At 35.3% G+C, this 27765-nt stretch overlaps 1 protein-coding gene across 1 annotated transcript in view; it reads left to right on the top strand.

Moving 5' to 3' along the window:
* The window catches only part of PDHX (pyruvate dehydrogenase complex component X), a 77438-nt gene that overhangs the window by 22531 nt on the left and 27142 nt on the right, over window positions 1-27765 (top strand). Inside the window, exons 3-5 of the mRNA XM_067749448.1 lie at window positions 14191-14291; window positions 21984-22183; window positions 25040-25138. Of these exons, the coding sequence (XP_067605549.1) occupies window positions 14191-14291; window positions 21984-22183; window positions 25040-25138 (400 nt within the window). The remainder of the gene's footprint in view (window positions 1-14190; window positions 14292-21983; window positions 22184-25039; window positions 25139-27765) is intronic.

Genomic DNA, 27765 nt, shown 5'->3' with positions numbered 1-27765 from the left:
TGCTAAGATCTATAAAAGAGGAAATCGACAGTAACACAATAATAGTGGGGGACTTTAACACCTCACTTACATCATTGGACAGATCATCCAAACAGAAAATTAATAAGAAACACAAGCTTTAAATGACACAATAGACCAGATAGATTTAATTGATATTTATAGGACATTCCATCCAAGAACAGCAAATTACACTTTCTTCTCAAGTGCGCACGGAACATTCTCCAGGATAGATCACATCCTGGGTCACAAATCAAACCTCAGTAAATTTAAGAAAATTGAAATCGTATCAAACATCTTTTCTGACCGCAATGATATGAGATTAGAAATCAGTTACGGGGTAAAAAATGTAAAAAACACAAACACGTGGAGGCTAAACAATATGTTACTAAATAACTAAGAGATCACTGAAGAAATCAAAGAGGAAATCAAATACCTAGAGACAAATGATAATGAAAACATGATGACACAAAACCTGTAGGATGCAGCAAAAGAAGTTCTAAGAGGGAAGTTTATAGCTGTATAAGCCTACCTCAAGAGACAAGAAAAATCTCAAATAAACAATCTAACCTTACACCTAAAGGAACTAGAGAAAGAAGAACAAACAAAACCCAAAATTAGCAGAAGGAAAGAAATCATAAAGATCAGAGCAGAAATAAATGAAATAGAAACAAAGAAAACAGTAGCAAAGATCAATAAAACTAAAAACAGGTTCTTTGAGAAGATAAACAAGATTGATAAACTATTAGCCAGACTCATCAAGAAAAAGAGGGAGAGGACTCAAACCATTAAAACTAGAAATGAAAAAGGAGAAGTTACAACAGACACCACAGAAATACAAAGCATCTTAAGAGACTACTACAAGCAACTCTGTGCCAATAAAATGGAGAACCTGGAAGAAATGGACAAATTCTTAGAAAGGTATAACCTTCCAAGACTGAACCAGGAAGAAGTAGAAAATATGAACAGACCAATCACAAGTAATGAAATTGAAACTGTGATTCAAAATCTTCCAACAAAGAAAAGTCCAGGACCAGATGGCTTCACAGATGAATTCTATCAAACATTTAGAGAAGACCTAACACCCATCCTTCTCAAACTCTTCCAAAAAATTGCAGAGGAAGGAACACACCCAAACTCATTCTATGAGGCCACCATCACCTGATACCAAAACCAAAGATACTACAAAAAAGAAAATTACACGCCAGTATCACTGATGAATGTAGATGCAAGAATCCTCAACAAACTACTAGCAAACAGAATCCAACAACACATTAAAAGGATCATACACCATGATCAATTGGGATTTATCCCAGGGATGCAAACATTCTTCAATATATGCAAATCAATCAATGTGATACACCATATTAACAAATTGAAGAATGAAAACCATATGATCATCTCAATAGATGCAGAAAAACGTTTTGACAAAATTTAACACCCATTTATGAAAAAAAAAAAGACTCTCCAGAAAGTGTGCATAGAGGGAACCTACCTCAACATACTAAAGGCCATATACGAAAAACCCACAGCAACCATCATTCTCAATGGTGAACAGCTGAAAGCATTTCCTCTAAGATCAGGAACGAGGCAAGGAAGTCCACTCCCGTCACTGTTATTCAACATAGTTTTGGAAGTCCTAGCCATGCAATCAGAGAAGGAAAATAAATAAAAGGAATACAAATTGGAAAAGAAGAAGTAAAACTGTCACTGTTTGCAGATGACATGATACTATATATAGAGAACCCTAAAGATGCCATCAGAAAACTACTAGAGCTAATCAATGAATTTGGTAAAGTTGCAGGATACAAAATTAATGCACAGAACTCTCTTGCATTCCTATACACTAATAATGAAAAATATGAAAGGGAAATTAAGGAAACACTCCCATTTACCATTGCAACAAAAAGAATAAAATACCTAGGAATAAACCTACCTGAAGAGACAAAAGATGTGTATTCAGAAAACTATAAGACACTGTTGAAAGAAATTAAAGATGATATCAACAGATAGAGAGATATACCATGTTCTTGGATTGGAGGAATCAATATTGTGAAAATGACTATACTACCCAAAGCAATCTACAGATTCAATGCAATCCCTATCAAATTACCAATGGCATTTTTTACAGAACTAGAACAAAAAATCTTAAAATTTGTATGGAGACACAAAAGACCCCGAGTAGCCAAAGCAGTCTTGAGGGAAAAAAACAGAGCTGGAGGAATCAGACTCCCTGACTTCAGACTACACTACAAAGCTACAGTAATCAAGACAATATGGTAGTGGCACAAAAACAGAAATATAAATCAGTGGAACAGGATAGAAAGCCCAGGGATAAACCCACGCACCTATGGTCATTCAATCTATGACAAAGGACGCAAGGATATACAATGGAGAAAAAATAGTAAGTGTTGCTGGGAAAACTGGACAGCTGCATGTAAAAGAATGAAATGAGAACACTCCCTAACACCATACACAAAAATAAACTCAAAATTGATTAGAGACCTAAACGTAAGACCGGACACTATAAAGCTCTTAGAGGAAAACATAGGAAGAACACTCTTTGACATAAATCACAGCAAGATCTTTTGATCCACCTCCTAGAGTAATGGAAATAAAAACAAAAATAAACAAATGGGACCTAATGAAACTTAAAAGCTTTTGCAAAGCAAAGGAAACTACAAACAAGACGAAAAGACACCCCTCAGAATGGGAAAAAATATTTGCAAATGAATCAACGGACAAAGGGTTAATCTCCAAAATATATAAACAGCTCATGTGGCTTAATATTCAGAAAACAAACAACCCAATCAAAAAAGGGGCAGAAGACCTAAATAGACATTTCTCCAAAGAGGACATACAGATGGTCAAGAAGCACATTAAATGCTGCTCAACATCACTAATTATTAGAGAAATGCAAATCAAAAGTACAATGAATGAGGGGGCTTCCCTGGTGGCGCAGTGGTTGAGAGTCCGCCTGCCGTTGCAGGGGACACGGGTTCGTGCCCCGGTCCGGGAGGATCCCGCATGCCGCGGAGCGGCTTGGCCCGTGGGCCATGGCCGCTGGGCCTGTGCGTCCAGAGCCTTTGCTCCACGGCAGGAGAGGACACAACAGTGAGAGGTCCGCTTACCGCAAAAAAAAAAAAAAAATCCTACAATGAGGTATCACCTCACACCAGTTAGAATGGCCATCATCAGAAAATCTGCAAATAACAAATGCTGGAGAGGGTGTGGAGAAAAAGGAACCCTCTTGCACTGTTGGTGAGAATGTAAATTCATACAGCCACTATGGAGAACAGTATGGAGGTTCCTTAAAGAACTAAAAATCGAATTACCATATGACCCAGCAATCCCACTACTGGGCATATACCCAGAGAAAACCATAATTCAAAAAGACACATGCACCCCAATGTTCAGTGCAGCACTATTTACAATAGCCAGGTCATGGAAGCAACCTAAATGCCCATCGACAGATGAATGGATAAAGAAGATGTGGTACATATGTACAATGGAATATTACTCATCCATAAAAAGGAACGAAATTGGGTCATTTGTAGAGATGTGGATGAATCTAGAGACTCTCATACAGAGTGAAGTGAGTCAGAAAGAGAAAAACAAATATTGCATATTAATGCATATATGTGGAACCTAGGAAAACGGTACAGATGAACCGATTTGCAGAGTAGAAATTGAGAGACAGATGTAGAGAACAAACGTATGGACACCAAGAGGGGAAAGCGGAGTGGGGTGGGGGTGGTGGTGGGATGAATTGGGCGATTAGGATTGACATGTATACACTGATGTGTATAAAATGGATGACTAATAAGAACCTGCTGTATATATACCAAAAAAAAAGCTGGAGAAAAAAAAGAATTAGGTTCGGTTTGGATGTGGTAAAGTTTGAGTTCCTTTTTAGATATTCAAGGGAATGTGTTCAATAGACAGTTGATTATAGGAGTTAAAGTTTAGGAGTGAAGTCTGACTTGATAGACATTTTAGAGTCACCACCCTATAAATGGAATTTAATGCCATAAAATGGCTAACAGACAAATATATTTATTTGTCTTGGAATAAAAATGCTTACCTTGTTGAAAATGTTCTCTCATCGGCATTTCTTCATGAGGCTTTGGTGTTCAGATTTGTGGTATTTGCATTTTCTGGAAACCCATACGTAGAGGTAAAGTGGTCCTGGGCTGATAATCTTCCTTGGTTACTTGGCAGAAGCCATTATTCTGGAAGAACATAGTCTCTAATCCAACTCACACAAGATTCCCAGATAAAGTCCCACTTAACCACAGATTCACAGTTCCAAATTTAATAATTGACATGGAAGCTGCCCTTTAGGGGCAAACGTTATTAGGCATAACAAGTAACAGGATTAGACCTCCAGGAACTTCAGCTAATTGGAATTACTAGATACGTAAAAACGTATGTTTGAAACGACAAAACGTGTAAGAGAAGGAATTGAAAATATGAAAAAAGACAAACACTATCCAAAAAGTCCAGACAGGTTTGAAAAGAACAAATAGAACTTCTAGGAATGAAAAATGTTGTCTCTAAAATTAGAAAATGAAAAACTCAAGGTTGGATTAAGGTGTGATTAGACGTGTCTTACCAAAGGATTCGTGAAGTTCAACCTGTTAGCCTGCATGCAGTAGCAGTAGAGAATATAAAAGAGAAGCTAAGACACAAATAATAAAATGAGAATCCTCTGCTAACCCAATAGGAAGAATTCCAGAAGGAGAAAAAAGAGAGAATGAGGAAGAGGTAATATTCAACCAAAAAATGGCAGAGTTTTCTAGAATTTGAGAAAGACACATGTCATATAAATGAAAGAGACAGTGCTTCATTAGGAAGCATTTTGAGCAATCGGCTCTGCATGGCTGCTGCCATCTTCTAAAATAATTATCAGTATCTAAGAAAGTTTCACCTTTATAAATAATGCAGTCAGTTGGAATCTATTTTTAAGTTTTTTTCCTGATGAATTACAGAGCTTTGGCTATTTCCATATCCAGTATGACAGAGTGTTGGTGTCATTAAAGAATGATTCAGACACAGACCAGCCTTTTAGGATTATTATAAAATGATTAAATTTCTTCACACTTTGAGACCTTGATAGGCAAGTAGATAGGAGGATTCTTTGGACCACATTTATCTCTCAGACTTCTAGCTCGCTGGCAGTCTGATAAGTTATTCACACCCATTAGAATATGGTGAGTATAATGCAGAGCCAGGAGACAAATGGTTTCATCATTCTATTCTTTTTCTTTTGATTACTTGTGCTATTTTCATGCAGGACAAGCCAGGGTGTACTTTAAGCCCCTGGAGCCTGTTTCCTTGAAGGTTGCTTTTAAAATTCTGTGTTCTGCCAACTCAGGAGAAATGTTGTTTACCAGTACACATAAGTAATTGAGAGCAATCTAAATCGTTGGTTCTCTGTAATTCACTGGCTTCATTTTTAGTTCATCACCTTTGTGATTTTTTTGAGCATAATTTAGTTCCTTTTTTAAGATTTTTTAAAAAATATTTATTTATTTATTTGGCTGCGCCGGGTCTTAGTGCACCACACGGCATCTTTGTAGTGGCGTGTGGGATCTTTAGTCACAGCATGTGGGAATCTTTTAGTTGCAGCATGCAGGCTCTTAGTTGCAGGATGTAGTTCCCTAACCAGGGATCGAACCCGGGCCCCCTGCATTGGGAGTCTTAACTACTGGACCACCAGGGAAGTCCATCGTAATTTAGTTCTTTAACATTTATGTATGGTTACACATGGGTATGACTATATATGTCTAAGTATGTTTGGTGCTTGGTACATAACTTGGTTCAGTCGTTATGTATTAAAAACATTTATATTCTACAAGAAAACTTTTTTTTTTTTTATTTTTTTGAGGTATGTGGGCCTCTCACTGTGTGGCCTCTCCCGTTGCGGAGCACAGGCTCCGGACGCGCAGGCTCAGCGGCCACGGCTCATGGGCCCAGCCGCTCCACGGCATGTGGGATCTTCCCAGACTGGGGCACGAACCCGTGTACCCTGCATCGGCAGGCGGACTCTCAACCACTGCGCCACCAGGGAAGCCCCCTAAGAAAGCTTTTAATATACCTTTTTTTCTTATTAGCTATGTTTTTAAAAATTTTTATCTTGAGATCTTTATTGTATGGTCACTGTTATTTAAAACTGAGTTTAGACCTTCAAACATTAAGGGGATTGAATTTTTTTCATGAAAATGAATAGTGTTGTATATAATTTTGAATCTAGTTTATTTTTAAGCTAATGCTAATGATCTGATAACCTTTAGTGGATGGCAGTTCGGTCTTACAAATCTTTAAGATTTCTTGAAAATCTGAGACTCTGTAATTCACAACTGTTACTAATGTATGTGTGTGTGTGTGTGTGTGTGTGTGTGTCTGTTTTAAGCCAAGGCAATAAGGGTGCAGTGAAAAGAACTCTAGTCTAGGTTTGTCCTTTGGGGTTCCCACTCTGTCATGAAATATCTGGGAGTGAGTTGAATTAGATGATTTCTAAGATATATCCTTGACTTTAGAATTCTGTGATAACTCAGTTTCCTTTTCTTTTTTGAAGTCATAGTGTTGTATCACAACCTCCTCAGGAGCTTCCTGGGTGTAATCTGAAATCGGCCTCATACATGGAGGATAGGGAGCGATGGAAGAAAGAGGCTCCAGGTTGGTAGGTGGCAGGTTTAATTAAGCAAAGGGACTTTCATGGGAGGAGGCCTTAACTGGGCTTGATCACGTATACTGTCCAGGTGGTCTCAGCACCACCGTACTATCTCAAGGCTATGTCCTTGGGCAGCTTCCAGCACTGGGAAGGCAAGCGGAGCACACATTTCACAGATGGGGAGGGGGTGAGGGACCTCCAGTTACTCTTGCCCAGCTAAGTGGTCACGTCCTCTTGATAACCTGTCTCATCACATGGAAACATGCAATAATATAGCATGTAAATTATTCCCATCTTCGTTGATCTAATGAATGTTAGAAAAGTAGTTTTGTAATGAATATTAGAATACTTAATTTCAGTCTGAGAGGATTACGTAAAGAATATGCATTATTAACTTAGTAGAGAAAACAGTTCAAAAATGCCAGGTAACATGTACAGTTTCAAAACCTGAAAGGTGAATTGAGCCACATTCCACATTTTTATTACAAACTTGTTATTTGGTGGGGGAAGTGTGTGTCAGATTATTTTTAGTTTAATTAAAGTGTATATAGATTGTTTTTTCATCAGTTGTAAGGTCATATCTGTTAAAATAACAAAAAGGAAGAAAATATTCTTGTTCCACCCTTTTGTGAGAGAATATTTGAGGGTATGAAAAACATTGTTTTCTTTCTTGAGATATTTAAGAGCTTATCCTGAAACACTGGAACAAAACTAGACTGAGGTAGTTACATGAGGTACTTGGCCACACATTGTCTGGAACAGCGTAGAACTTGCTTCATTAGCCATGTTACTGCTGCTGCCCTTGGTGTTTGTTATCCTTCAGAGACTGTCATTTTATGTGGGCTTTCCTTTTTTCATGGGACTGGGAATCTTGAATATTTAAAACAATTTTTGTGTAAATCTTAGATTGTATAATTAATACAGTGTGTAAAATTCAGAAGTAAAACTGTCTTAAAGGTGTTGTTCACTATTTGAATTGTTATCACCAGGTGCTACTAGAGAGTTAAATGGGTCTCTGGCTTCTATTGTAGATGAGGCTTTGGTTTCTGTTATTTCTGGGGATTTGTATACATGTTTGGATGCTAAAATGGAAAACTTCTGAAGTGTGCGTTTCACAAATAACTTGAGTGTTTTTTCAGTACACTACTATTTTAACAGCTTTTGAGGTATAATTTACACACTATTAACAGTCACCTATTTTAAGTGCTCAATTCAGTGATTTTTTAGTGAATATATAGAGTTCTTCAGCCATCACCAAAATACAACTTGAGAACGTTTATATCACCCCCAAAACTCACTAATGCTTGATTGCAGTCACTTCTTTCTCTTATCCCTATCTTGATCTGCGTTCTATCTCTAAAACTTTGCCTTTTCTGGGCATTTAATGTAAATAGAATCATGTATTATGAAGTCTTTTGTGACTGGCTTCTTTGATTTAGCATGATTTTGCAGTTCATCCATGTTGTAGCATGTATCAACATATCAACAGTTCATTCCTTTAGTTGCTGAATAGCATTCCATCATTATGCTTTTTTACGTTTATTGTTAATATTTCTATTATGTCAGAATTATAGAATTGGTGAGTGGAATTGGTGAGATTACAGTATTATTCAATAGAGCTTCCTGTAGTGATGGAAATGTTCCATGTCTGCACTGTCCAGTGTAGTAACCACGAGCCACATGTGTGTTGGGCACTTGAAATGGGTAATGCAGTGAAATTTAAGAGCCAGAAGGATGTAAGGGAGGTTAACTTTGCCTAGCAGTTTCCTTCTCAAACAACTACTCCTGCCTTGAGTCTTCAGAGCAGGATGCCCTAGAAGCCGGGTTGCCTGGGGTCTTGGGCCATGCAAGTAATATCTTTTCGTGTGTGATGAAGAGTTGGCAAACACTGACTAGGGCCCCCTTCTCTATCCTCCCACGCTGCCGTAGGCACTGACTGTATGAGATTGGCATTGCCTGCTTGTTTGTACTCTTCCTCAGTCAGACTCTGTCTTATTTTATCATTATTTTTGCCATAGGGTCTTGCACAGTGTCATGCACATAGGGGCAGCCAGTAAATATTTGTTGATATACGATTGAATTATCTTTGTCTCTAATCATAGGTGTCATTATGGTTTACCTTAGCACTGAGAAGAGGTTTCTTTCTTTAGTGTTCATATAGATGTGACTTGGCCTCCCACCATTACCACCACACACACCTTTTAAATAAAGACTTTTATTCTTAACTTTTGGCAGAACAAGATTATTTTGTGAAAGTCATAGGATGTGTTTAGTTGATAAACATCACCATTAACTGTGTTTGATCAAGACTACACTTCATACCCAGAATTTACAAGAGAAAGGGAAGCCTCTGTATACTCCAGTCCTCAGCTCTGGCAGCTGCCCACCTGGACAAAGGCACAGGATGATGATGATGCTGGCTTCGGTGCTGGGGAGCGGCCCCCGGGCGGGCCTCTGCTCTGGCCCCTCCTGGGGCCCGCACTCTCGCTCCGGGCCCGCTCCACCTCGGCTGCTGACACGCACCACGAGGAGATGGCACAGGGACACGCAGGAACACGGCAAGGCTGCCATCTCCTTCTACAACCAGTCAGCCCTCAACGTGGCAGCTGAGGAGCCGTCTGTCACCTCACACCAGCCATGATGCTCTGTGCTAGCTTCTAAGTCTTCTCCTCTAGACTCTGAACTTGTTGTGAACAGAACCCTATCTTATTGTTTTGTTTATACCCAGTGCCTACCTATAAATGCCTTATATACTAATGTATGCTGAATGGTCTGTCTGAAATGATGGCGTATGGAGTAGGGAGCTAGAATGAGTCTTGGTTCTTAATGGTTATTAATAACATACATAAGTTTTTAATCTAAAGATGTTGTGAAGTGTTATTTGAAGAGGTTTGTGAAGAGTTAACATTTACAGTTCCATGATTTTTTTATAATAGCTGCACATTCAAAACTTTCCTTAGAGTCAGAGAGATTAAGTAACTTAGTCAGGATTACCAGTAAGTGTCAGAGCTTGGAATAAACCTGTGTCTGAGTTGGAAGAGCTCCTTATAACTACTGTGCCTTGCAGGTTTTCCAAGATACAGCACTAAATTGTTGACCAGGGCTGAAACTGAGTATATTTGGAATCTTCATGGCTCGTTATTTGTCTCAAAATTTTTCTTTGGCATTCGTATTATGTTTGATTATTGACAGATAGAACCCTAGTTTTGTGATATTAGGGGTAATGTGCCTTATATAATAATACAATGTTTTAAACCTTGCTGTGGTTCCTGGGGAAGGTTCACCACACAATAGATGCTTTTCTCTATGTTTCTTTACATTTTATCTCTCTCTCAGGATTCTCATAGCTAATATATATATATGTTTTGTGAATAGGTGTACCTTTAATTAAAACAAAATAAAAAGGAAACAGGATACCTAAGTTTTTAAATGTCAGAAACATGCTACAAATCAAATGTTAGAAGTGAAAGAAACATAAAGGACAGTTTGATGTATACCTTATGAGGAAATGAGGACTTGTGATATTGTTGCAATTTTTTTCTGAAGTGTTTTAATCTCAAACTCATTATGTATGAGGCAATAGCTGGAGTCCTAGGGAATGAGGTAGAATGTAAAACACTTAAACTGTGTCCTGTTCCTATTATGAAGAAGCTCATAGTTTGGTAAATAGAAGAAAACCAATTTTTAAAAAAGTAATAGAAGTTAACATAACATTTCATAGTACAATTTGTGATTCATTTCAAATTAATTACAATTACTATAGGAATTCAGGAATAGGAACAAAATCATCTAGGTTGATCTATGGCTGAGGTAGAATTTGTGAATCATTCTCAAAGGGTGTTTGGAATTTGAAATAGGCAAGCACAAGTGATAAAACATTATTTTATTGTTTTCCTATGGGCAGAATTTCTTTTCTAGGTGTCCAAAAGAAGTATTTAATTGCTAGGTTGCCTGGTTCAATTGTTTTTTCCATGGTTACAGCAGAAACATATTAGGGTGTGATTCCTTTCCTTTTGAAATATAATCTGTCTTAACTGCCCTAGGACATCTGTCATATAAAGAAGTGATGTGAGATTGTATAATCTGGCACCATAGCTTTCTCTGTATGACAAGACAAGTTTCCTTTTTGGGTGGGATTCCTGCTTACCTCACCAGCCTAATCTCTCATCACTTCTCTCAGGTAGTATTAGCCAGATCCTCCGAAGTTTCCTGTTTTCTTTCGCCTTGAGAGCTTTGGGTGTGTTGTGCCTTCTGCCTGGATCACTTGCCCCTTTACTTGATTGTCTCCTCCTCATCTTTTCAGGCTCAGACTAGATGTCTTTTTTTTTTTTTTTTTTTTAAGGAAGGCTGCTCTCACCTTTTAAAAACTGAATTAGATACCCCTGCTGAGTGTTCCCATACCATCCTGACTTCACCTAATTCCACTGCTATTTCCAATTAATTTATCACAAGATAGTGAGGATGCTTCTTGAGGTCAGAAATCTTAACCACTTTTTTCCTCCCACTGCTGTATCCTCAGTGCTCTAATACATTTTCAATAAATATTGGTTGAGTAGGAAAATCTCTTTGGGGTTAGACTGAGCACCTTTCAGGTGTTTGATAAATATCTAACAGATAAGTTTATTTCATTAAAATAGTTTGTATTGGTGGTTCTGAATTATTTTAACTGAGATATAGTATAACCATCTGTGTGAAAATCTTGATATACAGTGAAGGAGTTTCAGTACAGTGAACTTTTAGAGCGTATTTGTTATGTCAGCGCTTTAGATTTTCCTTCATGTTCTTTTATTGAGTGTGCCTATTCATATTGCTGTACCAGCTGTTTTTGGTGTGTATGTGAGGGGGTGTATTTGTATGCTTCCCATTTTTCTATATCTTACTTTTTATTCTGTTTTTGTTTATGTCTGTCTCTTATAAGCAACATTTAACTAGATTTTATTTTTTTATTCATTTTGATATCTCTTTTAGTCGGTGGTTTTAATCCATTTATGTTAATTGTAATTACTGATGTGTTTGGACTTCTACCATTTTTGTGTTTTCTGTTTTTATCCTTTGCTTTTTTCTTTTCATGCATCTGCCTTCAACTGGATAATAGTTTTTGTTATTTTCTATATTTCCTGCTTTTATGAATGCTGTAGGTTATGTTTCCATTTTTATATTTTTTGGTATACACCATTAAGTTTTTAGGATACATATTTAATTATATTTTGCCAGTGCAGTCTAGAGTTATCCAGTATTTTCTCCTCCTATCTGTATCAAAGTTCTTAGCATGTTTTATCACCTAAAAATATCCTTATCCGTCTTATTGTTTTTTTTAATGTTTGAGTTGTAAACTTTTTTAACCCCTCAGAAATTACCTTTTAAATGATTAAATGTTAACACTTTATCGGTTTCTATGGTAACTTGTTTTGTGTAGCCCATGGGTCCCCTCTGTGTCTACCTTTCTTTTTGATAAACTGCATTTTGTAAGAGCTCATCAGTAAGTGGTAAATTTTCTTAGCTTTTATGTCTGAACTTTTCCTTCGTTCTTGAATGATGGTTTGGCTGCATATAAAATTCTAGACAGTTATTTTTCCTCAGCTTTTTGAAGATATTACTCCGTTGTCTTCTGACCTCTATTGCAGCTGCTGAGAAGTGTGCTCTCAGTCTGTCATTCCATTGAGGTAATCTATTTTTTTCCCTCTGATAGCTTTTAAAATTGTGTTTCAATTGTTGAAAGTATGTAATTTCTATACAGTGTATGATGTGGAGTCATGTTTATACAGTCTAATACTCTTTTTTTCTGTTGAATTCTTTTTATCAAGGTATTACCTGCACAGTGTAAGCTCAATTAATTTTTACAAACACATATATCCAGGTTACTAATACCTAGTCAAGATACAGAATATTTCCAGCAAGTTCCAAGGCTCCCTGTGCCCCCTCCTAGTCAATACACTATAGATAACCACACTCTAAACTCTTTCAGTGCTCTTTCATTTTGAGGATATATATCTCTTTTTAACTCTGGGAAATTCTCAGCAATTATCTCTTCAAGTATTGCTTGTCCACTATTCTCTCCCATCTCTTCCCTTGGAACTCCATTGGACAAACACTGCAGCCTCAATTTATGTCCCTTAACTGCTCTTTTCTACTTGTCCTTTTGTCTGCCCATATTAAGTTCCAGTTAGTTCATTGAAGCTATCTTTAATTTACTAAATCATTCTTTCACTATGTCGACTATAGAATATATCCCATTGATTGTTTCTTGTTATTTCATTAATTGTATCTTTCATTTCCAAGATTTCTAATTAGTTTTTTTCCTTTCAACCTGATGGTGCTTTATGTCTGTACATTATTTTTCTTTTTAATCTCTTGTTCTTGTGATGGATCTTATACCTTCATTTCTATTTCTGAACATCCTTAAGATACTTATTTTAAAATCTTTGGTGGGTTGCACTAAATAGATTGCATCTGAAATGAATTTCTGTTCCAATTACTGATTTTTGTGGTTTTCTTTCTTAGCATTAAATTTCTTCATGTTTTGGAACTTTGTTTTGCAATTTACTTTTGAGTGGAATGTTTCTGTTTTAGTTTCGATGTCTTCCTTCCTGTCCCCTGAGTCTCCCTTTCCACGCCCCTCAATCCAGGGATTTTGCTATTGATATTTGGGATATTGGCAGATAAAGTAATGGAACCAGAGGGTGGCTTGACTCTCTTCTGGTATTGAGGTAGTGTTTTTGTCCCCTACCTTCTTAGACCCTCATTTCTGATATAAAGCCATAGTTCTAGTCAAAGGTTTTGGTTGCAGCCAGCCCTAGCTTTAAGCAGAGAATCGATTTGAGTCCCCTGCTTCATCAGGCCACTTTTAGTTCCCTTTGCTCCAAAGGAAACTACTGTACTTCACCCTTCCTCCCCACAACCTGCTTTTAGCTCCAGAAACCAGCAAGTCAGGTCCTGCTCAGCATTTTTGAATATCTATACTGTTTCTGTTGCACAGAAGTGTTTCTTATTTGACTTTAGCTATGTCTTTGATTTTCTGTCTTTATGCTTAATATGTTTTTATTCATTTGTGCTCTGTGGTGCAGACAGGGTTTCTGAACTCGCGTACAGTGTTAACCCGGAGGTGTTATTAATTGTAAAACTGTCTTCTTAAGGAATAATAATCAAAATATATTAAAAAGGAAGAAATATGGGGTCTGGAATTGATTTGTTTGGAGGAAGATACGCATCCCTTTCTATTCTCTATAAAATGCGATTTCATTTTTAATGTTTGCTTAATAATCTCTATAATCACTTTTTTATTATAACAGATATAATTTAGGTTCATTATTGAGCTTTTGGGAAATGCAACAAAGCATACACATATACACCACAGAAACACACACACAATATGAGAATTACTTGTAATTCCACAACCCAGAAATAGCTGTTGAGTGTTTTGGTACTTATTATCGTGTTTTACACACTTTACACACACCATCTCACATAACTAATATTCATATTTTAAAAAACAAAACAAACCCAGTCTTGTTTTGTAGGTGAAGCTGTGAGTACTGGAGATGCCTTATGTGAAATAGAGACTGACAAAGCTGTGGTTACCTTAGATGCAAGTGATGACGGCATCTTGGCCAAAATAGTGGTAAGTTTTTATTTTGACTGTCTTCAACAGGATGAAGATTTCTTAAATGTAAAGTTCCTTGAAATTGAGTTACTGTTTATTTTTACCTCTTTGTTTATAGTGTTATAGTATACATAATACATTTTAAATTCAGATGTTTAAAATATTTTAGTGTTAAGGTCTAATAGTAGCCAGTAATGATCAAACAACATAGAACTATTTCAACCATGATAAAGATAACTCAGTGTTTTGGGTTCCCTAGTGGAAAATGAGAAGCATTCTGGCCTGAAGGATGAGAGAAGTCTATTTGAGGTGGAATTTGAAGACAAAGAAAGCAATAGGTTAAAGCTTAGAGCTAGTAATTTCCAAGTTTATAGTTGGTAAAATTTTTAAAAAGAAATGTTTTACTCTAATCTCATGAAAGCAAGAAACCCTGTCTTCATCTATCCCCAGGACTCCGAAACCTAGAAAGTGTATAAAGTGACTGTCTGCTCAGCTCCTTTCTCTAGATGAGACTATTTGAAGTTGTCCTATGCATAGTCTTGCTTGTGGGTTTCATAGCCACACTCAGTGTCCTGGTCTACTTCTTACTCTTTCTTACAGTTTTATTCATCCTTTACATTTTTATAATTATTTAAAAATATAATTATTTAAAAAGATATGTGTATGGAATATTTCATATACTTGAATGTAGTTGACAATCTTATCTTTTGATAGCATATTTTCTGCTTCATGAGCAAAAGGAAATATACTTGTGGGGCTAGCAAAACCAAAGTCATTTCCTTTTAGATCTACATTTTAATACATTGCAGTAATTTTCAAGGCTCTTCTCTGAACAAACTTTGCTTTATAACTAATTAAAAATATGAAGCTGTAACTTGGATACTTTGGTGGCATTATTACAAGCTGAAGTTAGTACAACCCTTCAACCAAAATGTGTAGCAATACAAGAGAGGTTACTTAATTAATGGAAGGAAATACGGAATATCATATAGCCAATGAAAAATTGTTTCTAGGAAAAAAATGTGATTTCTTTATAAGTTAACAAAAATTGAAAAAAATTTTGGAAAAATGCTTTTACAATTGTGTGTGGACAGTGATTACAATCTTGTAGAACTTTAAAAACATAAATACAGAAAAGATTAGAAAGAAGTGTTATAAAAATTTGAGTATGTGTCTTTGGGTAGTGGAACTAAGTGATTCTCCTGCTCTGCTTTTTTCTGTTTTTCTCTATATTCTAAATTTTCTATAATAGGCATGTTATTTTTATAATGGAATATTAGAATTTATGTGAAAAGTAAAGTAAAATGAAATGCTTAAAGCCTGTTTAAGGTTACATGGTATACTCACTGATGGAGCATGTTTGTTTCTTAACATGTAGGACATTTAGTAGACAGCATGGTATAGCAGCTAAGATTGTAAGCTCTGGAGTCACACTGCTGCCTGATTCATATAGCTAATAAGTTCTGCGGGTTACTAGTTATGTCATGATTAGCAAATTCTTTTACCTTCATAATAAAGTGGAGATAACTATAATACCTAGGTCATGGGGTAGTAGTAGAGATTGAGTGAGATAATGCATATACACTTATCACAAGACCTATCACCCACCAGGTGTCAATAAATATCACTGTTCCCATTATTATTAAAGTTATTCATTCAGTCTTGGTGACCATAAGCCCCCATTTCAGTCTGTATATTTTTCTAATAATTTGTGTTGGTTGTGACTAGACACTAAGCATCCATTTGTGCCTCTGTAGTTTGATTTGTACAGATAAACTGCACGTCTATTAGTAGTCCATTGTTGATGTGGTTTTAATTCTGGGCTACCAGCTTACCTCTGCTTTGACCATGCATATAATGCCTTCCTTCATACATTCTATTCAAAGACCATACCTTGGGATGTCATACTTGATATTTTATCTTTTACATTCTAATTTGTCAAACTTCCTTGTCATCTTCAATATTAATAGCCATGTTAAAACACATTGTTGAACATACTTCCTAGGAGGAAATGTGAATGGAAGGGTAAAATTTCTATACCTTTATAACTAGGAAAAAATAAATGTTCATACCAAAAGTAGTTTCTTTCACTAATTTATGCAGCATTTTGAAATGGAAAAAGGTTGTTTGAATTACCATATGTAATAAACGCAACTACATTTTATTGTGTGTGCTTTTGGCAAGCTGTGTTTTTGACCCTAGTTCTGGATTGTTTGGCTGTGAAAGTCTTCCAGAATTGACAGCATTTTCCACTCAGGTATTTAGTAATGCATTTCAGATTACTAATGATGTCATAGGTCAGTAGTGACTGTTCATCTGGCCCCAGAGCTCTGAAGCGGTGTGGGGGGTGTGATTGACGGCAGCTTTAGCGGCACAGATAGCTATTTCCTTGCCAAAGACTGTATGTAGTTTAGGGCTTTGTGCTTTATTATTATTCCACATGCATTTTGGATAATAGGAATAGGAGTATATTCATGTCACAATGTGTGCAATTTTATGGGAAAAAAATGGAGAAAAAAATTACGGTGGTTTTACTGATAGTGTTTGGTTTTTGTCTTTTTTTTTAGCCTTTCACCCCACTCCATTCTCAACCACCCCACTAGCAAGTTACAACTTTGTCTTTCAATGTGGAATAATCCTCATATTTTAGCACACATAATAAATGATTTTTAAAGGGATACATATAAGAGATTTTTACTTTCAGCATCAAGGAGTTGGATAATTGAGCTTGTTAAAAGGCAGGTGATGATATAAAACTCTAGTTTTTAGTTTGCCCCCATTTTGAAAGATTAGGAATTATAACCTATTTTGCTATTCATAGGGATTTACTTCCATAGTCTGTGAGAGGTTTTTATACTCTCCCTCTCCTCCCAATCTTATTCTTTTCTTTGTACTCATAATTTTTACCTCTGAATTCCATTTTAAATGTAAAATAATATTATTACATTTCAATTAGAGCCAGAAAAAAAGCTTAGAAGCTCTTAATAATATTAATAAAGAATAATTGGTATCAGTGTAATTTTATGATTTATTTCCAATTAAGTTAATTGGAGAGTTGTTAAATTCTCATTTAATCACTAGTAAGTTGTCATGCAAAAACCTTACATTATTACACATATATCAGTTCATAAGTTTAGTCTTAAATTTATTCAGCAAATTGGATAGCAGGTGTTTTACATGGTAATATAATAGAATATTAGGATGACATTTTTGGAGAGTTTATTAGAGATTGTGTAGTTTGGCTTCAAATGTATTTAGGGTTACTATATAATTTGTCATACAAGTCAGGATACTTTTGAGGGTGAGGAGGGCGTAGGATGTTAGGATTATTTAAACTTATATAATTAAAAAAATATTTAAACTTACATAATTTTAGAAAATTTTAGTTTATTGACTGGCAATGCATTCATTGATAGAGTTTTATTTTATTGGTAGGCCGTTACTCTTCAAAACAATTTTCAAAAACAGAATTCTTTCTAAAACCTACCATCCATGGATATTAAAACAGATTTTTAAAAAACTCTCTATTGATCATCTGAATATTACAAAAACAACAGATCATAATTATTTTTGGTATTGTTCGTCAAATTCAATCAATTTCTTGATTGTTTCCCACTCCAGTACTGTGTCACTGATGTTTTCGAAAGAATGGATTTTTTCAATAAGGTTTTATTTTTTTGTTAGATTCCCTCCTCCCCTCCATTATTTTTTATTAAATTGCCTGCAGTCTCCTTCAGCATTGCATTTTGTAGTTTGAAAGTTAATGGTTGAAATTTGAAATTGTAAGACCTTCAGTTGATTCTTCTCTGTAGACTATAATATTTTTAACTGAGAAAATACCCTCTCAAAGCTCAGAGCAAATTCTACTAATTGGGAGATACTCTCAGTTCTAATTTTTTTAATACTGAAATGGGTAAATGACATTGAAGTAGTAAATGAGTCTATGTTCCCCATGAATTAAAAGCTAAATCATTTATAATCTACTCTTCCTTTCTAAGCTTCTTTGTAAAAATAGTAGCAGTGTCTTGAGGTGCTGTATGATCATTTTGATTGAGCTAATATAATTTACAGATTGGGTACTGATCATATTGAATGTTGTCTCTAGTGTCACACTGCATTGACTCCTTGCTAACTAGCCCTGTGACCTTGAGCAAGTTATTTAACCTTTCTCTGCCTCAGTTTCCTTATATGTAAATGGGAATAATAATAGCACTTCATAAGGTTTTTAAGAGAATTAAATGAGTTAATACTGTGCTAGAACAGTGCCTGGCACTTGAGTACCAGGCAAACTGGTATTCAAGGACTTAGTGGATGTCTCTCCTCCCCTCTGCATTTTAGCTTGTTATTGATTTGTTTTCTGCTTCATTGTTTCTATGTGTCTTCCTTTTAAACCAAAGTTCATAGTGTATATAAGTTAAATATATATATTAAAGAATAAAAGCAAGTTAAAACTGTATAATGGTTCAAACTATGATGGAAAATCTGTACTGTTTGCAAGCCAACTAAGCCAGTCATGTGACTCAGCTTATCTCCACTAACCATTGTGCATGTTCCTTCAGTACTCACTTAGCAGCTCTCAAACTGTTCTGTTTTAAAGAAGAAAAATATTTAAATAATTTCTTAACTTACTGATGATTTTTTAATGCCAGAATCAAAGCAGACAGTATTTACCAGCACCTTTAATGGCATGAACCCTCTCAAACAATTTCTCTGTTGCGAAATACTGCTGTAGATATTTTGTGTCTTTAGCATCTCATATCCTTGGGTACACTGGAGCTTATTAAGGGGGCTGTATTTAGCACATCTGCAGATAATACATTTCAGCTTTGGGGGATGTCTCTGGTAGAGAGGACTCATACCAGGGGTCTGCGCCTAGGGATAGAATTCAGACTCTATAGGTATATGTATATTGAGAAATAGTTTGTCACAGAAATAGTTTGTATCAATGTCTCACATGTCGCTGTTTACCCAGCCTCATGCTGGGCCTTTCGATATGAATTTCCAGTCCTTCCCAATGGGGACAGTCCTCTGTAGTTCAGTCTTGATCCAAGTTGAGTATATTTTTGTTTTAAAAATAACTTGGAGGAAAACAACACCGCAATCATAATAATAGCATCTTTCCAATTTATGTAGTACTCACTAGATGTCTGGTACTATTCTGAGTGTCTTGTATATAACTCATTTATTTCTTATGATAATTCTGTGAAGTAGTTAGTAGTATTATTTCCATTTTACAGATGAAGAAACAGGCATGGTGAGATAAAGAAACCTCACCAAGGTCACATAACTAGTAAGTAGCAGAGCCAGCATTGAAGCCCAGGGAGCCTATAGAAAACTGCGAGGGAAGGCTAGTAGTTTAAATGACAGACTCCAGATCGAATATTTGAGCATTAACGGGCTGTTTTAGCAGAACTAAGTGTAAAAATCTTGCATTTAATATTAAATCAGTGACACAAGAGTAAGGGAGAATTTTGATCAAGTAAGTCAAATGCCTGGGAAAAGACCTGGGCCTCTGAGGTGTCGCAAAGCTCCAGATGCTGTAGTGGAGCAGAGCGCATCCACAGTGCTAACTTAGAGGGAGCAGTAACAAAGGCTCATTTGGTTTCTCAGCACAGTTTTGAAAAGAGCATATTCTTCTGTTACTGAGTCTACACAAATTTTAAATATTTGCTGACCACAACATAAGCAAATATCTACAGGAAACTAGCATGCCTCTAAAAGATCTCTTATTGCACTAAGGGAATAGAAAAAGAGAAGTGATTTTAAATTGTATAGTGATTTTAATGACTTTAAATGGAACTATAATAGGCATTATTTTCTTATAACTTCTATTAATATGTTCAAGTTGTGTGGTAGTATATCATTGTTCATGGTATTTGGATTTCATGTTTCATCGTGTCATTTTTTAATGGAAAAATATGAGTAGTTAAAAATAAAATCTACTTGATATTTAGATATGGTAAAAATGGAAATGATACTAAATGCTCATTATTGCCCACTTGTGAAGGTGTCAATAAGTAGGGTATATACGGAATCATTTATATGATTTATTGTAGTAAATGAAACAAGGTGAGGTGTCAGTTTCAGATTCTACATAGTATCTGATTCAGGTTTTAGAAACCTATTGATATTTTTAAAATAAAACTTTCCTTTTTTTAAAGAATGCTTTTTATTTGAGTGAGGTTCTTTGAACTTGGATATTGATCCTATTTCTGGTTCAGTTTTGATAGGAATTAACATCAAGTGTACTTCATATCACTTAATGCTTTCTTCTATCAATTTTTTAAGAAAATTGATCATTTTACTTTGTGATTTTGAGTTAGCAGTTCATAAGCAGGTAAATAGACATTTTCAGAAGAAGAAAAAGTGTTAACCCATTAGTAATCTTAACTCATCTTTTTGACATAGTAAAGAAAAATGAGCAGTCCACAGAAGTGAAACTTTTTAGTATGCGATGAACAACTAAACAAATTGTTCTTGGGTTGTTTAGCATTTTTCTTAGCCACAATTCATTAAACATCCTTATTTAGTTTTACGTACCCATTTCTTTTATATATTTACTGTTCTTCTCCATCAGTAGTTAGTAAACTTAGAAAGCTTCCTAACTCTCAGAATTTATGCCTTATTATTTTAATAGTGCACATATTAATAACCATGAAAATTACTGTTACTTAGAAAATGTCAAACCCATTCTAAGAGTTACGCTTTTACTTATAATTACTATACTAGTGACTGTCCTGCAGTCTGTCATTCTATTATTCATTAGATTACATCTCTAATGAACCTTATTTAAAGTAATTGAAAGGGAACAATAGAAAACTTTGAAGGAATGACATTTTCTTCCAGTACTGAACTTATATTATCATCTGAAGGTTCTCTAGGGACTTCTTTTAATAAGTAAACAAGAATCAACTCTTTCTTTATAAATTAATGCTGCTGAAATGCTTCAAATATATTTGAGTTTAAAAAAATCATCTTCGATCTTATTTATGTTTTTAGTTGGCAATATCTATGAAAAAGTGGTCAGCTGAGACACCACCATGTTTCTTATGTACTTACAGAAAATTCATGAGGTTTTTATTTTATTTCTTAGGTCTTTCAAATATACATACAGGGAAGAAATTAAATATAGAGAAATGTGGAAAGTATATTTAACATTATTAACCACAGTAGTTAACCAATTCTGTCTATACAATGGGATGTCCTTTTTTCCAGAGACTAAGTTTACTGAAAAGATCTTACTTTAAATTAATTTTCATAAATATGACTTATTTGAAGGAATTAATCCCTTATGAAATCTTGGAATTCTCTAAGCCATTGTGGAAACTGTCTGGGAAAGACCAATAGTTAAGATATGTTACTACAACTCCTGTTTTGGATTTGTACTGAATGACATCAAGAGGAAGATGGTAATGGTAGCTCTTATATATTTGAAGCCTGTGGGAAAGAGAAGAGATTCTAGATTTTTGGTTTGTTTTTTTTTTTTCAGGAGGTAGAATCAGTAACTGGAAGGAGGAGAGTAGTGAAAAAAGGGGTAAGTGCGGGAAGGTAGGCAAGGCACATGAAAGGCGGAGGCAGGCTAGCTCAGGTGTAGATTTTAGCTCACGTTAAGAGAGATTTCTAACTGGTACAGAATTATCCAAGGAATAAACTACTTCATGAAGTCATGAGTCTTTCCATCTCTGCAATTATTTTCTTTTTAAAATATAGGTTGCAGAAGGATCTAAAAATATACGGCTAGGTTCACTAATTGGTTTGCTAGTTGAAGAAGGAGAAGATTGGAAACATGTTGAAATTCCCAAAGATATAGGTCCTTCGTCACCAGCTTCAAAACCATCAGTGCCTTGCCCTTCACCAGAACCGCAGATTTCTACCCCTGTCAAAAAGGAACACACACCAGGAAAACTACAGTGAGTATGTTTATTTGAATGATGTTATTTAAAAAAAAAAAATGTTACAGCAACTTTTTGAGTATTTTAATCATTATCCTTTTTAAAACTCCTTTGTACATTAAGTAGGAAGTTGCTGCTCTTCCCTTTTTTTCTCTTAGGAAACTGAGGTCTAGGAATGATTATTTTACCATCATTGTTTATTCCACAGACAAATAGTATTGAATACCTACTATATTCCAGGTACTGTGAAGGCCCTGTACACCTTGTGGAGAAAAAGACAAACATCCTGTGTCCCCACTGAGCTTGAGTTAGGCTTTAGGATTCCAGAATGGAATTCAGTGTACCAAACTTCATATTGTGTTCTCATTCGTGGAATCCTAATTACTGTAATGTGAATTACAGTTTCAAATGTATAACTGATATAAAATGAAATTAGCATTTTAACATGCCTTCCTTTTCTAACTACCCTGCATTTGAGTTTCTGACATGTATTAGAGCTCGATTTTGTCCAGTTGTTCTGTAACAACACAGATACTTAGTAAACATCGTTTCACTTTAGCTTTCCATAACTTTAATCGATGGACTCTGAAAATTATGTTTTATTTATTTACTTTAATATTCTCTATAATTATATGAAATTCCTTTTTTATTATAAAAAAAGTTCTTTTTAGAAAAATGGTCCTATTAAGAATGCTTTTGAGCATAAATAAAAATGCAGACGCTTTCATTTTTATATTTTTTTCCAGTCATTTACCATTGTCAGTTCTTGTTAGAAGAAGTTGCCAGTGTGTTTGAAGTACTGAGTTTTAACTTTCCATTATCATACACAGTATTTCTGACTCCATTGCCTTGACTCTTTATTTTCCATGAAAATCACAAGGTAGGCTCATGGATGCTTGGTACTTAATGCTCTTTTCCCTTTTGCAAAGGTAGTATACTCTGTGATTTTGTTAATATCCAGTGTTAGAAATTTTCATGGGTCTGAAACCCCATGGTGTAGTTTAAAAACAGCTGACCTGTGAACCTGCACAGTGTTGGCCCATGTAGTGATTTAAAAAAATTTTTTCAGTTGGTTTGTTACTAGCTAATCTTACATTAAAACCTAAAATTTCAGGGCTTCCCTGGTGGCGCAGTGGTTGAGAGTCCTCCTGCCGATGCAGGGGACACGGGTTCGTGCCCTGGTCTGGGAAGATCCCACATGCCGCGGAGCGGCTGGGCCCGTGAGCCATGGCCGCTGAGCCTGCGCATCTGGAGCCTGTGCTCCGCAATGGGAGAGGCCACAACAGTGAGAGGCCCGCGTACCGCAAAAAAAAAAAAAAAATCTAAAATTTCAGTTTCTCTTGAAAAATCTGAAGATTTGGTACCATTGAGCCCATATCAACTAGAGCTGTTTCCCAGAAATGCAGAAAATGCCACATTTGTTCCTCTCCTTTTCGGAGTTATAAACTTCTGGATCTAGCCCATTTTACTCATTTTTAAAAATATGACTGTGTAGTTATTTGTGTTTGCTATTAGGCTTAAAGGTCTTATTTGAAGAGTAGACACTTATTCATGTGACCTATTGGTGTGTGTCTCAGTTTCCTTGTCTGTAGAATCAACATAATTGTGTTTGCCTCTCTTCTTTATATATGAAGTAAAAATGCTTGCATGTAAATACTAAGGACTTGAAAAAATATGTTAAGATGTAATTCAACAACAACAACAAAACAACCCAATTTAAGTGGGCAGAGGACTCAAGTGTGCATTTCTTCCAAAGAAGATGTACATATGGTCAGTAAACACATAAAAAGATGTTAGGGAACTGCAAATCAAAACCACATTGAGATATCACTTTGCACTAATTAAAGTGGCTGTTATCTAAAAACAAGAAAAAAAAAAACCCAAAACAGAAAATAACAAGTGTTGCTGAGGATATAGAGAAATTAGTATTTCTGTGCACTGTTGGTGGGAATGTAAAATGGTGCAGTCACTCTGGAAAACAGAATTGCTGTTCCTCAAAATATTAAAAATAGAATTACCATATTATCCAGCACTTCCTTTTCTGGATATACTCAAAGGAATTAAAAGCAGGGTCTTGAAGAGATATTTATATACCCATGCTCATAGCAGCAGCATTCACAATTGCCAAAAGATGGAAATATCCCGTATGTCTAAAATGTGCTATATATATACAATGGAATGTTAGTCTTAAAAGGGAAGGAAATGCTGACACATACTGTAACGTGGACGAACCTTGAAGATATGCTAGGTAAAATAAACCAATCACAAAAGGACAAATGATGAATGATTTCACTTATATGAGTTACCTAGAGTAGTCAAATTAGTAAGGATAGAGAGTAGAATGATGGTTGCCAGGGGCTGGGAGGGATGGGGAGTTACTGTTTAATTGGTACAGAGCTTCATTTTGGGAGAATGATAAAGTTCTGGAGATGGGTGGTGGTGATGGTTGTACAACATTGTAATTGTACTTAATCCCACTCCATTATAACACCTAAAAATGCTTAAAATGGTAAATTTTACATACATTTCACTATAATAAAAAAAACATGAAGGAACAACATAGTTTCTTATTGATGTATGTGGTGAGGAGCCATGTGAAAAGTGATTAGTCAAAATAGAAGCTTTCTCCCTATGAATATTTATTCTTATTAAAAGTGTTTTGAAATAATAACTAGTTAAATTTGTATGAAAATGTTTTCATAGTAAAATAAACCAGGTTAGTACAGATTAATTTATTTGACTGTCACTATGGGAGTCATTTTAGCTTTATTATGTTTTAATTTTTCTAATTCTCAGCAAAACTGTGGACATTTAGATATATTTGAATCAAATATAAGTGTTCATTGGTTCCATTAATTTTCATGTTTTCTTTAGGTTCCGTTTAAGTCCAGCTGCCCGCAATATTCTGGAAAAACACGCACTGGATGCTAACCAGGGCACAGCCACTGGCCCTCGGGGGATATTCACTAAAGAGTACGTGTGTGCTTTTTTTCTGAAAGTATTTAAAGAAGAGCTTATTTAGCATTAAGATTTAAAAGGAAATACACTGTTCTTTTGTACTTTTAATTGCTTTTGTCAGCATAAAATGTATTTTATGCAAGGGTTGTTTTTTGAATAATTGCAGCGTTACTGAAAAATAGTTCTAATTTGATAACTAAGCCAGAACCTTAGAAATGATGATAAATGGAGAAAATTAGAGTGCAAAATGGTGAATCTTTATATTGTTTTTAAGTTTGTATGAAATAATCATGCAATCACATTTAAATTTCTGAAGCATAGTTTAAGAAAAAAATTCATTCTTAACCCATTTGGATTTTGCTCACGTGTACAATCAAAGCAATTTCCATAGGCAGTTGGGTCTCATTTTAGATTTTCTTTTCTATTCCGTTTCTCAGTCTGTCTGTGAATTAGTACCTCACTTTTTTAGGACCACACTACTAATTAGAAATATTTTATAGTAAGCTTTAAAATCTGATAGAGCTATCCTTTCTCTTCTTTTTCAGTAAACCAGTTTTCTTGGTTTATTTTTATTTTACTATTCTTCCAAATGAATTTTAAACAATTTGTCTAGCCCTACTGGTGGGGTTGGGCAGGAAGACTATGTTCTTTTTATTGGGATTGTAGCACATTTTAAATTAACTTTGGGAGAAGTGAAATCTTTATGATGTTGAGTCTTCCTGTTCAAGAACACTATGTGTTTCTATTTGTTTAACTTTTGTGTCTTTCAAGAATATGTTAAAACAGATGACCCCTGCTCTATTGAAAATTAGTCTGGTGAGGAAGACAGGTTAATCAAATAGGCATATGAGCTAATGTGAAATTGCTATAGTGGTGTCTGCCACATTTCTACTAGAGTAATATTAAATTTTCAAATTGAGTTAATGTTTTAAAGCAATATGCTTATTCCCTGTTTATCTACTATTGATAAAAGTGATCAGTAGTATTTGGCAGAAATTTTTACAAGGTGAGGTAGAGCAAAGTTATGAAATTATTAAGTGGCAAACCAGGTGACTTTTCTTTCTTTTCATTGGATTATTTTACTCTTCATTAAAGCATTGGTTTATTGTTGGATATTTCTTTTAATGAAAGCAATACCCTTTAATTCTTAGATATTCTCATTTATCTGTACTTCAGCCTTACTGATTTGTTAATCAGACAGGTGTGTGTGGTTTTCTTAAACATATAGTGTGAAGTTTGTGCCAACATACTCACATGAGTTGGAAATCAGCTGTTCTGACCCCTGGCTGAAACGCAACATCCTGGACTGTGGATTTTTAATTAAAAGACTTAAAAGTTTCACTTAGCCATAAAAAATTAAAATAAAGAATCCTGATAGGTAGTTAAGCCTAGTTTTTTCCCCACATTAATCCTTATTTAGTATATACTACTTGTATCTTAATTTTGTTAATCTTCTACCAGTCCATACCTTATGAAAAAGTCTCTGTCTGTAAAAATGGGAGAAAACAACTTTCTTTATAACATGGTAGACTTACCCATATATATCTGAGGGATAAGATAAAGAGTCTATATTTAATTCATTAATTGTTGAAGATTTGATGAAATGTAAAATAATCATAGATGTAACTTAGAAAGATCAATTTTGCAAATTTGTGAAAGATAAATTGGAGCAGAAAAAGACTTGAGGTAAGGAGATAAATTAATAGGCTCATAAAGTAGTCTAGCTAAGAGAGAATGAATACTCAAATGTGGGTAGGAACCTAAAAGAGAGATCACTGATGGATACAGCATTATAAGGAGAAAATCCAGAAGCCTGTAAAGGATAGAATGTAGAGCACAGACCAGGATAGCAATGAGTCAAGGGAGGAACTTGGGATTCTGTTCCAGGTGATGACATTTTGGCCCCATAAATAGAAATAAGGGATTTGCAGAAGCATTTGTCTTGGTGGAATAACTAATGTGTTTGGTTTGAAGCTTATTGTCAGTGCTGACAAACCAGATTCCAGATATTAGAATCGGTGAGGTGAAGATGCATCTTGGGAGATAGTTTGGTACTAGAGAGGAAGGTTTGATAAAGTGATAGTTACAGTTGAGATCATCAGTAGGTAAACATTTTAGAAGGCAAAAATTTCTGTATTGGAGGATATCTAGGAGATGGATATAAGTCAAGGAGGAAGGGCTCTGAGAAAAGGCTCTTGAAGTTGGTGATTAGTGACCGTTTAGAGGGCAAATCAGTGGTGTGACGGCAGTGGGGTAAAGAAGTAGAGTTTTCTTTTTCTTTCCCTTCTCTTTCCGTATGTGCTTAATACATATACGATGAACAAGTATCTTTTTTAAACCCAAGTTGAAAGTTATCATAGTAGTCTGACATCTCCTAAGGAGGACAGAATGGTGTTATCTTGTTGGATACCCTAAGGAAGCACTATTACAGAGTTATGATTTTGATATCTTTGCTATCTTTGTCTGCCTATTACCCAGTCCTTTCCCTGCCCTTTAACTCCCTACTATAAAGACCCTTCGGTCTTTAAAATATGACATATTACAAAAGATTTCATGAGGAAAATGGATCCTTAAAGCATGCATTATTGAGAATATTTACTTTGTATACTACTAAAGATACCTTGTTTTAAGTTAAACACTGA

The sequence above is a fragment of the Pseudorca crassidens genome, chromosome 9 (assembly GCF_039906515.1).
Source record: "Pseudorca crassidens isolate mPseCra1 chromosome 9, mPseCra1.hap1, whole genome shotgun sequence".
NCBI lineage: Eukaryota > Metazoa > Chordata > Mammalia > Artiodactyla > Delphinidae > Pseudorca > Pseudorca crassidens.
The sequence above is the reverse complement of the archived record's forward strand: the minus strand, read 5'-3'. Positions and strand labels throughout refer to the sequence as shown.